At 36.7% G+C, this 15,342-nt stretch overlaps 1 protein-coding gene across 1 annotated transcript in view; it reads left to right on the forward strand.

Annotated features, from left to right (window-relative positions):
- Positions 1-15,342, forward strand: part of LOC108734103 (tyrosine-protein phosphatase Lar-like) — a 652,463-nt gene that overhangs the window by 484,481 nt on the left and 152,640 nt on the right. The window contains exon 5 of the mRNA XM_018465504.1: positions 14,070-14,261. Within this exon, the coding sequence (XP_018321006.1) occupies positions 14,207-14,261 (55 nt within the window). The 5' untranslated portion in view covers positions 14,070-14,206. The remainder of the gene's footprint in view (positions 1-14,069; positions 14,262-15,342) is intronic.

The raw sequence follows: 15,342 nt of genomic DNA on the forward strand, positions 1-15,342 counted from the left end.
ATTTCTATTAAAGTTGAATGATGACAAAGACTAATATATTATTATATACCAAAAATAAACATATTGTACTACACAAAGAAAAAATGTAATAATGCAAAAATATATATGTTCTTCGATCTATCGATCCGTCTCTCCATTATGGAGGATGGATAGATCATTTGACGAATGAGAGATGGACTGTCACGTTTATCGTTTTCTTTGTGAGAAATTGAATTTCTGTACGATTGACAGATGTTGGGATATGAACTTCCCACTTCTACTTTGAGTGCTTGTAATATTTCCATGCATCCGACACATTCATTTTAATTTGCAAGATTTACTTCAGCTTCGACACTCATAATGGAATCTGGTCAAAGATGATTTCTTTTTTCAGTGTCATCATATAGATGCTTACGCATACTAGAGGTGACAGTACAGTTAAAAATTTAGTTTACCGCTTAAGACGCACTGCTGTCTCAAATTCGAAAATACCATGCACATCCAACATAGCTGTGACCAACTCAAGTAAATTGGAATGTAACATACACTATATTTGATCAGTGTTCCGCAAACATTGTAAGGTACCATCTAGAGGCACTGTAAGGTGAATTTCGTGATAGCGCGATAACGTAGGGGTGTAAAAACTATGCACAAAAAGTACCACAGTTAATGAGTCGTCAATGATTGAGAACGCTCTCCGTTGTGTTATCGCGCTTCGTTACTGCAAGCGTCAAGTGACAAAACACAGTACCCACTCGTGACCTTCGCAGCAGCTGGTACGTAAACAGCTCAATTGCACGTAATGACGATTAGTAGCAGTCTGCACTCTTTAGTTACCGTTTGATTTGAAAAGCTACGACTATCACCATAAAATACAAAAATAAGTTTGTTTACCTAAAATATCAAGCAAAAAACAATGTATTCGTATACAGAATATGTGGACATGGTGTAATGAGAATGCATTGGCGGCATCACACATGAAGTGTGGTACAGAGGGGGTGAAAGTCAGGAAAAACGACAGGTCGGTACTGATGAAATCGTTTGTGATTAATAAAAGATAACGGTTTCAGTTTTCGAGTCATTACATGGCAAGTATTGATCCAGCATAATCTGATGCGGAAGATTGTAAGGAAGAATTCAGTGCATTCCTAACATTAACGAAATACGTCATACCTTCAACCGTCTGCGACACAAACAGAATATACCTCCGTTACGTTTGCGAATTGTACCGTTACTATTGGTTTATGAAATAATCGACAATGCATACCTTTTAGAAAATACCACAAATGGCGCAGTGAACGCCATCTGTAGCACGATGCTACATTTTAGGATTACGTATGCATACCTTCCTTGTCCTTATTCGCATAAGGAACTCAATCACAGCACGTAGCGACGCCGCATTGTAGAACTACACTAAATAATCCTGGTCATCATTGACGGAGCAGTTGGGGCTTTCGGTAAGGTCATCACCCTCATGTATACACATATATATCGCTAGGTGCGAGATGGATCATTCTGTTTCTTTTCATGCACCTTCTTCTCCGATAATTTTTCCGGAGTACCAATTAGACATGGTGTATATTGTTTATTATATAATTCGATTTATATGTAGATGTACGGATAAATACTACATACGTGGAATATTTGACAATTTACGCACGACTTTTAAGGTACATAACATGCTTATCTTTAGCTCCATGTAAATGAAATAATTGTATCTACAAGAACACAAAAGTCAAAAGCAAGTTCTGCTGAACTGTTACAATTTATTTGGCAAATAAACTTGTTAGTTAGATAGTGTATTGAGACATTTACGGATCGTAGTAATTGTTGTCCATTGCATTATGCAATAGATCCTCTAGCCACATGGAACGTCAAAGTCAAACTCAGTTAGTCTCTCCCATTGCTTCTTAATTTGTCATTGGAACTTCGATGTACTACTTAGTGGCAGGCGCAATATACACCAAGTGGCCTAAATTTATATCTATGCGACAAGATGCATGCTTTCCATTAACTTGTACACAGACAAGTTAGGAACGTATGTACATCTGTACCGTTGGTCGCACGACACCTACTGTTGAGGGTAATTTTAAAATTACTTCAAAGGGAGAAGTTTAGGTTTGATATTATGCAATGGTCACAACAAACATATATCAATATAAAGGGTGGCTGTAGTTCTTTTGTTCAGTTTTTAGATGTGTTCAAGTTAATTTCCGTGGGAAATTCTAACTTATCGTTCTCGGAAAAACATCCGATTGTGCTAACAAAAAATAATAATACAGTAAGTTTAATTATTCGTGAAGAACACGTCATGTGGTTGCATAGTGAGGCTCAAAGCAGGCTGAATGCTGTAAGAGCAAACAAGTGGCCAATTAATGNATATAATGAATTTAAATATTCGTGAAAAATACGTCTTGTGGTGCGATAGTGAGGCTCAAAACAGGCTTAATGCTGTAGGAACAAAGGAGTGGCCAATTAATGGCAAAAATGCAAGAAAATTAATTAGACGCAAATGCGTTCTTTGTTTTAAAGTAAAGCATTTTGGTAAATCTTACCTAGTGGGAAATTTTCTAAGGAATAGGGTTATTCCAAAGCAATCTTTGTCTAATGTAGGATTGGATAATTGTAAACTATTCTATATTAAGACAAAGAAACTGCAAAATCTTGTAAAGATCAAAGTTTACTTTCGTTTGGCAATTTATGCTGAAAAAATCAAAGGTTTGATTACAGACGCGACCAAATCAATTAAGAGTCATTTTTATAAAACAATATTTCAATTACTTGTTGCATATAATGAGTTGTTAAGAGATACGACTGAACTAGAATCAATATTCCAGTCCTACTATCCTTTATCCGATGATCTCAACAACAATCTCTCCCCTACCCTCTTCCTAATAGGAGATACTTTTACAATCGTATACCTCAGGTGAAACTTACAACTTCACGTGTGAATCGTCTTTCGCATAGGAATGCATCCAACTCTTTAGGCACTACTTCTGGAAGCGACGACATAAGGAAAATCTTAATCAACGGGTAACCAGAACCAAGTGGCAGCAAAAAAGTGCGGAAAAATTAAAACCCGGTGCATTACTGGTGTCAAGAGAAGACAATGTACGACCTGTATATTGGTCACGTTACCGCGTTCTAAACGGTTTTCCAGAAGACTGTGAAAAGGTGCGTGTTATCAGAGTGAAGACTAAATCCGTTGTTTATAAACGTACAGTGTTGTTACAAGCTCAGTGTCATCATTACCGTTAAGATATTAACTAAAATTGTTTTTTAAAAAAATGCTTCCAATTCATTTAACGTATGTTATATGTTATAGATTTATGCTACACTTGCCTTAAAAAATTAGTTAAGAAACTTGTTGTAGTGGTAATTGAAAGTTCTCAATGTTTATGGTTTGGACTTGAAATTTCGTGACGTCTGTGTGTTTATTATGGAAAATTGGTAGCTTGTAGCGATAATTTAGGATTCATAATGTTTTTTTTCTATATACTTTTCAATCGCAGTGTTAAATGTGAATCCTTTGTTGTACTTTTATTGTGCTTGGAAATCTTTTACATTTCTAATTATTATAAAATGGGGACCGTTCAAGGCGGGCGGTATGAGTTAACCATTTTAAAAATGGTAACATTGTAACAAAACGCGTGCCTTATCAATAGTAGACGGCTGGCAAACCGACGCCATCCGTTCCTTTTTAATTAATCAGCAGTAATGCAAGTTTTCTTTAAACAATCAATAACTTCGATCGCGGAGTTACAAAAAGTCTTTCAAACGACTAGGTCGGTCTCTTATCGTGTTAATAGTTAACGCACATGGTGTATCGCTATTTTCCGTAAGGCGTAACTCCTATTCCTTTAAGCAACAAAACCCTTCAAATTTAAGAACAAATTCAACAAATTAATAATTAATCAATAATAAAGAAAGTAAGTGTTCAAAAGTGTTTTTTTAAAAAGCTTAAGGAATAGCACCGGCATTTAACTTATGTTCAGAGTTAAGTCCGTTCTTTTTGGTGCAGGTCATAAAGTTCCTATATGCAGTTTCTAGAATACTTTGCAAATCTACAAGGCGGTGTTGTGTTTATTTGACCGTAGACCCTTCGAGGACGGCTAGATGCATCAGTTAAATACTTAAATTAATTTATGGAGGTAACGGTTTAGAGAGGATCCTTTACGATCCCTAATATAGTTTCGTTTTTATTATGGGGTGTTTATTTTATGAGTTTAACGTTTAGAAAGTCCCGTTTGTTAATATTTTGATGTAGCTTTTTCACAGGTTGTAAACATCCCTCTTTCCACATATTTTGAGTTTTGAAAGCCCCGCCTTGTACGTCTCCACAAAGTTGTTCTAAAAGGGTTAATCACCAATGGTGACATTCGCCACACCCTTGGCATTTGTTCCTAGTTTTTAAGTTGTAGATATAAGATGTGACCAAGGACTTCAAAAGAAGCACTTGAACTAAGTCAGCACAATGCAAGGAGCACTTGTATAATCATTAGTAATCAATCGTTGGAGATACTCTGTACATATATTGTAAATACATAATTAAGTCGACTTCGCTGCAAGAGTTATATTTTTTTCTACCTTCCACCAAAGAATTAAACAACACGCCTTATTAATTTAACGCGTGTGCTGATATTCCATTTACAATAGTAAGTTCCCGAATATCTGCCTGTGAAATTTAACATGGTCCTTCGAGCCGGATCCTGAGTTCCGGAAAACTGTGCAGTTAGTGTGATGTGGTTCACAAGTTAAAGTGAACAATAAGGTTTTAAGTTTCGTTGAAACTAGTGTGATGTTCACATGTGAAGGTGAACTATAAGTTGTGTGTGTCATTGTATTGACAAGTATACGTATACGTTCGCAAACTGCGAATTAAAAGTGTGATGTTGTTCACTAGTGGGTGAACAATAAGTCTTTATCAAGGAGGGTGAGTCATTGTGTTGACTAATATACATATTCATTCGCAAAATAGTGTGCGAATTAAAATTGTGTGCTGTTGTTCACATGTGGAAGTGAACAATAAATTTAAGTTTTGTTAGTCATTGTGGANCGATTCCCGGCGAGGGAGTGACAGCAGCAACAATTTTTCTCATTAATTTGAGGTTATCTGTAGTGGGTAAAGTTAATTCAAAAATAATTCACTAATGAGTTCGATACTGACACCAATATATCTGTAACGGGTCCTATATTCGGACCACGTGAATCACAAGTTCTTATTTCATTTATACAATTTATCTGCTTTAATATACTCTACAGTAATTTCATAATTTTTAAGATAGAAGTAACAAATCTTAACTAAACTTGCACAGAGGAGGATGGAAAAAAGGGCGAAAGAAGTATTAGGGGAAGATCAATTTAGGTTTAGAAGAAATAGAGGAACGAGGGACGCCATTACAATTTTACGGGTAACAATAGAGAAAACGATAGAAAAAAGAAAGAAGGCGTACATAGGATTCGTAGATTTAGAAAAAGCTTTTGTCAAAGTTAAATGGGACAAGATGTTAAATATATTTAAAAATGTAGGGATGAGTTACAAAGATAGAAGAGTGATACTTAGTTTGTATAAAGAGTAACAGGCAGTTATAGAGCTGGCGATGCAACGTAGAGAAGTAAAAATTAGGAAGAGAGTCAGACAGGGATGCACACTGTCACCGCTACTTTTTAATCTATACATCGAAGACGCCATCATCATCATTAAAGACTGTACAACTGTAGGGATAGACGTGCAAGGGCAAAAGATTACTATGCTTAGATTTGCAGATGATTTAGCAGTATTAGCATCTAGCAAGGAGGACCTAGAGATAGCTTCAAATAAAGTGCAAGCGGTACTGACAGATCAGTACTGTATGAAAATAAATAAAAGTAAAACTAAAATACTAGTATGCAAGGGAAGAAAAAGTAGGGAAAGAGCGAATATAAAGATAGGAGATGAAAAATTAGAAGAAGTGGCTGATTTTAGATACCTAGCAAGTCAGATAAGTGAGGATGGAAGGAGTAGTAGGGATATAAAGCAGAGGATAGCGCAGGGTCGTGTCGCCTTTAATAAAAAGAAGTCACTTCTATGCTCGCGAACGGTTAATTTAGAAATTCGAAAAAGTTGTTAAAGGTGTATGTTTGGAGCACGGCGTTGTACGGGTGCGAAACATGGACAGTGGGGGCGGCGGAAAAGAAAAGGTTAGAAGCGTTCGAAATGTGGTGTTATAGGCGGATGATGAGGATATCGTGGGTAGAAAAGGTTAGAAATGAAGAGGTATTGGAAAGAATAGGAGAACAGAGGACTCTATGGAAGTCAATAAAAAATAGGCGAGATAGGTTGGTAGGACACCTTCTCAGGCATGAAGGTCTAGTCAGAGACATATTAGAGGCAGAAACAGGAGTTAGGAGGGGTAGAGGTAGACCTAGATTAGATTACTGTTCGCAAATAGTTAAGGATGTGGGTTGTTCTAGTTTTAGGGAAATGCGAAGTTTAGCTCAGGATAGGAAAGAGTGGAGGTACGTGTCCAACCAGTCTTAGGACTGATGACCTTATGATGATGATAAACATCCCTCTCTTGCAATATTTTGAGTTTTGAAAGCCCCACTTTATACGTCTCCACAGAGTTGTTTAAAGGGTTAATCACCAATGGTGACATTCGCCACACCCTTAGCATTTGTTCCTAGTTTTTAAGTTCTAGATATAAGAAGTGACCAAGTACTTCAATAGAAGACCGAGCGGCATGGTCTAGAGGTCTAGACCATTGCTTAGCATTCGGGAGGACGCCGGTTCGATTCCGGGTCCGCCTGCCTTGGTCCAAGTTTTCCTGTGGTTTCCTTTGATCACTTAGGCAAATGCTGAGGCAATAATAATATTCCACACATAATCTTTCACTCTCTTCTGTCTTCAGTTCGTCCGTCTCATCTTTCTCACCCGAACCACCACCCACCCATTCCCACGATTCCTAAAAGAAGGCCGAAGAGGGCCTTCCGCCCTAACTTCCGACATAGTCCGGAGGGACTGCCCGCCCACCGGCATTACTGGCTGGTGGGAATGAAACACCCAAAAGTTCTTTAAGGTTTTTTCAATAGAAGCACTTGAACTAAGACTAGCACTTACACTTGTTCATTACTAATGTGGTATGATATTTTTAATTAACAGATGTTTATTTCACAGTTAGTGAGAATAAGTATAAGGCTGATTTTCTTAAAGGTTTATTTACAGAATGTACAAAGATGCTTCTTAATTGTTACAGCGGTAACCATCGACTGCTGCTACCTGCTACATCCGCACCCTTGCAGATGCCCCTTTTTCCCCCCTGGTGTCTGTTTCTTCGTCGTTTTCCTTACAAATTACCAACATGCCAACGTTCTCTCTTCACAAACAACCCAAAAACCATACCGTCCCTTTTTCTACCTACACTAAACTTAGACAAATACTTACAACTAAAATAAGAATAATAATACTACTAACTACGCTTTCTTAATTCTATTTTACCATTAACTTATACTACATTCGGCCATCCTGCGCAAACATCTGCCCTCAGATGTATTCGGTCTCGTCGGCCTTGTCAAATTCGGTTTCATCTCCTGCAGCCCAAGGCTTCATATGGTCCACGGATGTTGATGTTCGATTTGGGCCTTCATGTTCGCCAACTTTCTCTACAACGTACCGGTCGTTTCTCAATACCCTGCTTATTTTGTATGGTCCTAAATATTTCGCCTTTAGCTTTGAACCACTTCCTAGTTGGGTTCTCTTGATGGCCACCCACTCGCCCTCGCTATATCGATTTGGCATCTTTCGTTTTTTGTCATAGCCACGCTTGTTAGAGTCCTGAATTTTTGCTATGGTATTTTTCGCTTCCGCTCTTAATTCATCCCTATCCTCCTCAAATATGGCTGTCCATTCCTATTCTATTAGTTCCTTAATGTTGTTGTCATCCTTAAGCCGGGCGTTAACCCCGAATAACAGGTAAAAAGGTGCTTTACCTGTACCTCGGTTTAGGGTAGCATTTAAATATCTCTGTGCCGCCTCGATGTATTTGTACCAATTCTCGGGGATCGGAGAGGTTAATTTGGCAAGAAGAGGAAGTAGAGTCCGATTTACTCTCTCTACCTGCCCGTTACCCCTTGGAACACCCGTCACAATCATCGTGTGTTCGATCTTTTCTGTCTTACAATAGTCCTTAAAAACCTGTGAAGTGAATGCAGTTCCCCGATCTGACACTATTCGTCGAGGGTTTCCAAAAACGACGGATTGCTTCGTTAAACGGTCAATAACTTCAGCGGCATCAGTAGACTTTGTTGGGTACAACCAAACAAACTTAGTAAAAGCGTCGACCACCACTAGCACATGTTGGTATCTTTTCTTCGTCGCCGTCATAGGTCCTACGTGATCTATGTGATATGTGTCCAATGGCAAAGATCCTTTATCGATGGAGTGTAGAAAACCTTCTTGCTTTCCTTGTTTTCGTTTCGCTAGAATACAACTTAAGCAGCTATTTACTACCTGCACTGCTTTCTGTCGCAAACCCTTGAACCAAAAGTCCTTTTTTACAATTTCCTCTGTCTTATTTATGCCGAAATGTCCTCGTTCGTGGGCCTGTCGGACTACCTGGAACGACTACCAATTCATCGTCACCTACATCTTTAAACAATAATCCGTTTCTCACTAAGTATCCATCGGCTTGATTACGGTTGGCCTCGTCTATTATTATTTTCAATTCTGCATCATGTTCTTGTTGATTTCTGAGACGTGCAATCAAATCGACTTCGCTTTCACATATAAGAAATGTACTAGGCAAAGGGTTGCGACTTAGGGCGTCAACATGCCGCATGCTTTTCCCTGGCCTATGACACAATTCGTAATTAAATTCTTGTAATATTTCAGCCCAACGGGCTGCACGCACACAAAGCTCTTTTTTCTTTATAGTCATAACAAACGCTTGACAATCCGTAATAATCTTAAATCTAGTTCCTAATAAATACACTCTAAACTTAGTTAATGCTTTAACAATAGCTAATACTTCCAACTCATAACTAGCATACCTCCTCTCAGTCTCGGTAGTCTTTCCGCTAGCAAAGTAAACTGGATAGAACATATTATCATTCTCGTCTAATTGCATTAGAATTGCTCCGTAACCATACCGAGATGCATCGGTATGTAACTCAGTTTCTGCACCTACCCTATATATTTTCAATATAGGCTTACTAACTAGTGCGGTTTTAAGTGATGCGAAAGCCTCGACTTCGCGAGCTCCAAAGTAAAATTTCGCGTCCTTCTTCAATAAATCAGTTAGTGACCTGACTATTGAGGCATATCCTCTCACGAATTTTCTGAAATATCCCGTTAGCCCGAGAAAACTCTGGACATGCTTGACGCTGGTGGGACGCGGGAAATTGCTTACCGCCAAAGTTTTTCGTTCAGACAGTCGTATAACATCATGCGCAACAATATATTCGAGATATTCTATTTCTCGCTGCAAAAATCGGCATTTTTCCCAGTTAATGTTTAACCCGTGCTGACTGGCCACGTTTAAAACTTGTTTCAATCTTTTCATCGCTGGTGCTCTGGACGCTGGAACGGTTTCGTCTTCATCGTCTACATTGTCTTCGTTTTCTTGATCGTCTTCGTTTTCATTATCGTCTTCGTCTTCGACTTCTTCGTCGTCTTCTGAGTCATCCCGATCGCGTTCAATAATTAACGCAGCTTTTAGTCGAGCAACCAAACCTTTTTTTAGTCCCGTTGTTTTGAGCTGTCGTCTTCGAAGCTCCGTCTTAAGTTATCTCCAACCCCTGCTGCTACGTCATCTGCAAATCTAAGCATACTAATCTTTTGCCCCTCTATATCTATCCCTAAAGTCGTACTGTCTTTAGTGATGTTGATCACGTTTTCGATGTATTAGACAAAAAAGTAGCGGTGACAGTGAGCATCCTTGTCCGAGCGTAAGTATTAGTTACTATTAAAAAATGATGTTGTATATTCCATGTTCTCAAATTGACAATGAATGGAAAGAAAGTACTCAAACTATTCTTAAGGCTAGTTGATTGGTACGATTTAGGGAAACGCATTGTAGGTTATTATTTGGCTTAATTCTACATTATCCTGTTTTTTTATATATTTAGGGACGAGTAACCCGTCGACATACTGCAACTTATCTTAGCAATTGTTCCAATTACTAACGTCTTCTATTAATAACTTTCCATTATATTAAATTGTCATATTTCATTATGGTTACGTAAAATATGGTTAATAATCTCCGATAAATTTTTGCCAGTGTTAATTAAACTTTCATTAAAATACAATTATTATTGTATGGTTGTTTCTGTGTATTCGTACGAATTTACGTACTTACAATGTAAATGTATAGGTGTAAAAGTAGGTTGCGTTTTAAGGTCAAGATGGTCATGCGAATGCATATTTCCAAGGAAAATCGTCATAATTTTTTCACCTGTTAAATGTTATCTGATTTACCGTATTTGCAGGTACGTTAGTCATTCATCGCATCCNAAGATGCGTTGCACGTGTGTCGGTACCCCAAGTACCGGTTAATGCCCTTCTGGTACTCCCTCTATTTTTCTACCCCTCTGTATCTCTGTCTTCATTTCCTAACAAATCACGATCTTCTACTTTTTCTCTAACCAATCAACCTTTTCCAATTTGAATTTAATTCCACCCCCAAACTATTTCCTCCATTTTTCTATTTTTTCGAATTTCAGGAGTTCAGTCATTGATTCAGACAGTTGCAATTTGGCCTTCAATTCAATCATTCGCTCTTTTCGTTCGTGTTAGATTTTCATTCATTCCAATTTTATACAGTCCACTCTCTACATACAAGTTTTCTTATCAATTTGTTTTTGTTAAAGTGTTGTTAATCCTTAGTTAAGTGTTGTTAATAAATAGTTAAAACCAAGTGAAGTTTATATCAACAAATTACATTTTTGTAATTCCTAAAACTGGCCCCTACAATAATACAAATAAAAGTCGTCAAACTACGGCGACAGCACAGGAATTAGGAGGGGTAGAGGTAGACCTAGGTTAGATTACTGTTAGCAAATAGTTACGGATGTGGGTTGTTCTAGTTTTAGGGAAATGCGAAGATTAGCTCAGGATAGGAAAGAGTGGAGGTACGTGTCCAATCAGTCTTAGGACTGACGACGTTATGGTGATGATGAAGTAACAAAAATGAGAATAACACTATATCGATATGAACATAGATTGGTACTTACTGTTATTTATTTTATTAATTTTATCTTGCCTTCATATACAACAAAATACTAGGAAACCTTATGGAGCTATAAGAATACCTCTGAATATTAGTGTTGAAAAAGCCTAATAGTAATAACTTAGATACCGTCACCGTAAGAACTCAGTGTGATAACTGTTTGGATACGCACGTCCACTTTATATTACCTTGACGTAATCTTCACATTTCTCGAGAACTAGAGCAACTAAGGTCTCTAACTGTTGACAAACAGTAATCTAATTTAGATCTACTTTTGTCCCTCATAATTCCTGTTGCGTCTACCAACCTATCTCGCCTATTTCTTGTTATTTTTAAATTGCCACCTATTCTCATATCCTTTCATATCTTCTCATTTCTAACGTTTTTCTATCCGTAAACTTTCTAATATAAATACTCCAAATACATCACATCTCAAACGCTTGTATCTTTTGAATTCCCTTGGAAGACTACTAAAGGGGTTAATTACCTGAATATGCCCAAAAATTTTTTTCACCTACATCCTACACATTTTGGTATCTGACTTAATAAAACACTTTTGTTCTTAGTAATAATGTTTCATCAAAAAGCCAACACGTTTACCTGTTCATCAATTATTATAAACAAGGTATTTTAAGGCAAAAGTTGATCCATTTTTAAATGCCTCTTTTGGCTATTTTCTTCAGCTGTTTTCTTTGTATGGTGCTTTTATTAGTTAGAAAACAGCCACCCTATACAAAAATTCTATATTTGATTGTGTTATCAAAAATATCTATTTAAAACTTGTAGAAGACGAATGTATATATACTGTACAATTTAAGGATAATTTTATAGAGCAGCTGTTGGATTTCGGACTTTACTGTACTGCACTGTTCTAAATTTTCTTCATTTTTATAAATACCTATAATTTAATTTAATGGAAATATTTTATAATTGGAACACTTCATAATGCTGATAAATAATTTTTAGTAATAATTATTCCAAGCTCAAAACTTTAGTGAAAGCATCAGCGTAAGGGAACCTGAATACTTACACTTTTCAATTTTTTAGTGACCTGTGGGAAATTGTTTTCTAAATTCCAAACTTTAAATAGATGACTCTATAAAAACCTCAAAAAGTAATTTTTTCAAAGACATCTTTCCTGTTTGACTACGCCAGTCTAATATGTAAAACATTACGATTATAATGAATAGTTTATACCTACTTTAGGTTCAAGAGGAGATTGTTTTCCTTAAAATGGAAATCATGAAGAATAAGCTTTTTCCGTTATACTTTTACACTGTCATGTTATCTCTCATTAAGTATTATTAATTATTTTGGAGACACGGAGAAATGAAACTTGTGCAGTAATTATAAACGGCTGTATTTTTTCCCTGATGCCTATTAGAAGAAAATCCTTCGCGATTTCCCTAAATTTACGTAAATTCCTCAAAACTCCCATCGTGGAGTAGATATCAATTAGTCAAAAAAGAAAACAGGAATGACGTCATTTAAGAAAACGAATATTGGGGTTTTAATGGTGTCATCTGTTTAAGTGAGTACGTAGGGGAGACCGGGGATAGTTGACTATAGGGGTAGGTAGACTAACTACCGAAAACTCTTCGACTCTTTCAACTATGTCATCTGATCATAACGAAGCATTACATTTCGCGTCCCGCTCAGTTGTCTGAAGCGTCACATCGCGGTCGTGCGTTGTTTTCGAACACTGATATGTTTTTCATATTTCAATTACATAAGTAATATTTTGATATATTGTATTTAGATCTGATGCTTACTCGTTTTATGTAAATCATTTTTCTATTAGTCCTAGCGTTTAATTAGGGCACATTTATCATATTTCATATCTTATTTTTCAAGTCAACGGCAGTGTTTAGGCTAGCCATGCGATCAAAATTAAAAATGGCGTCTGGGGTTGGTAGACCAATTTTTTTCGGGGCTGGTTGAATAATTATTCAACCAACCCCAATGAAATATGTAGTTGAAAACAACACATAAATTAACTTTTTATTGGACATTTAAATCGTTACGTGGCCAAATTAAAAGAAAAATTAGAACAGAATCCGAAATTGACGAGAGCAGAATTAACCCTGGACACAGTGGAATATATAAAAAATTGACAAATTTTTACTAATATAGAAAAGGAAACTTTAGCCAGTTTATTTTTTAACAAAAGGTTCAATTATATTAAAAAAATGTTTAATTATTTGCTCCTTCTCATGATTTGACTCGTACTGGTACATGAGTCAACTTACCCCGGGCATATGGTCTACCTACCCCGGGCCAGGGGTAGATTGACTAAGATTTAATACTTTGTAAAATGCATTAAATCATCACTATTAACATGCTTTTCTTGTCTATATACATTAAAACACAAAAAATATGAACTATTTAGTAAAAAACTAGTCAACCTTTCCCGGTCTCCTATATGTAATTATTAGTTTCAAAATTTTGAAAAAAATTAAGGAAGGAAACACAGAGGTAATTAGTTTCACTAAAATAAGTTGAAAGTTTTTATCTTTCTTTTCCGGAGATAATTGTTCCTATTTTTTACTGAATGTTTACAATGTTTCACATTGAGGTATTCGTTTGAAGTATAAGTATCAACATTTGAACTGTATGACACTCACAAAAATCTTATATTTGAACTTATTAAATTAAAATTAGGTAATTACAGTTTTGAAAGTACTTTAGTACATACATACGTATACATTTTGGACTTGTAGACGTGTACCATTTTGTCGATCCCTGTAATTAAATAATACAAGTATTGGGTTCAAGTTCACTGTGAAATATACAATTTTAATTTAAAAATTAGTATTCCTGCGTTATTTTTAACGTTTCTCTTGGTAAAAGCAGTTTCACTTTTGCTTACGGTGTTCATTGTTGCAGTTGACAGTCTACCCGAAGGGTTTCCACACATCACACAACCTCCGGCAGCTAATAAAGTGGTTGAAATTACACATACCGCCGTTCTCACTTGTGGGGCAATAGGAAATCCGCCACCTAAAATTAACTGGTTTCGGAACATGATACCACTCAACGTTACCAATAACTCTCGAATTAGTATTCGTGACGACACCGGTAAGTGATTAGGATAAGCTCATTTCCGAAGGAAATCATTACGTTACGTCTTGTTCCTGCTGTAAATTACTACAGTCAGTGAATATATACACAACTTCAATTTTTCAACGAATTATATCAACCATTGGAAGAGAATTTTAAATACCTACTGTTAGAAGATAATTTTTAAATAATCACCGATATCACAAATATTCACAAAAATCACCCAATAGTTTCCATTCCATGAAACTCTAGCCAATAAACAAATAAATATTCAGTTTTTAATTTTGGAGTTCTATAACTTTAAAGTGGAGTATGAGTGAAAAATCCGAATTTTTTATTTTAAAGAGAGCTATATTTTCGTAGAGGTCGTTTTCCTATTCACTTTCTGTTTACATGCCATGAGAACATTGAACACCGAAGTTTCAGACTTAACTTGTAGTGTTTTGGAGTAAATGTTACATATCATCATCATAAGGTCATCAGTCCTAAGACTGGTTGGACACGTACCTCCACTCATTCCTATCCTGAGCTAAACTTCGCATTTCCCTAAAACTAGAACAACCCACATCCTTAACGAACAGTAATCTAATCTAGGTCTACCTCTACCCCTCCTAACTCCTGTTTCTGCCTCTAATATGTCTCTGACTAGACCTTCATGCCTGAGAAGGTGTCCTACCAACCTATCTCGCCTATTTTTTATTGACTTCCATAGAGTCCTCTGTTCTCCTATTCTTTCCAATACCTCTTCATTTCTAACCTTTTCTACCCACGATATCCTCATCATCCGCCTATAACACCACATTTCGAACGCTTCTAACCTTTTCTTTTCCGCCGCCCCCACTGTCCATGTTTCGCACCCGTACAACGCCGTGCTCCAAACATACACCTTTAACAACTTTTTCGAATTTCTAAATTAACCGTTCGCGAGCATAGAAGTGACTTCTTTTTATTAAAGGCGACACGACCCTGCGCTATCCTCTGCTTTATATCCCTACTACTCCTTCCATCCTCACTTATCTGACTTGCTAGGTATCTAAAATCAGCCACTTCTTCTAATTTTTCATCTCCTATCTTTATATTCGCTCTTTCCCTACTTTTT

The sequence above is a fragment of the Agrilus planipennis genome, unplaced genomic scaffold (genome assembly GCF_000699045.2).
Source record: "Agrilus planipennis isolate EAB-ADULT unplaced genomic scaffold, Apla_2.0 scaffold99, whole genome shotgun sequence".
In the NCBI taxonomy this organism is placed as follows: domain Eukaryota; kingdom Metazoa; phylum Arthropoda; class Insecta; order Coleoptera; family Buprestidae; genus Agrilus; species Agrilus planipennis.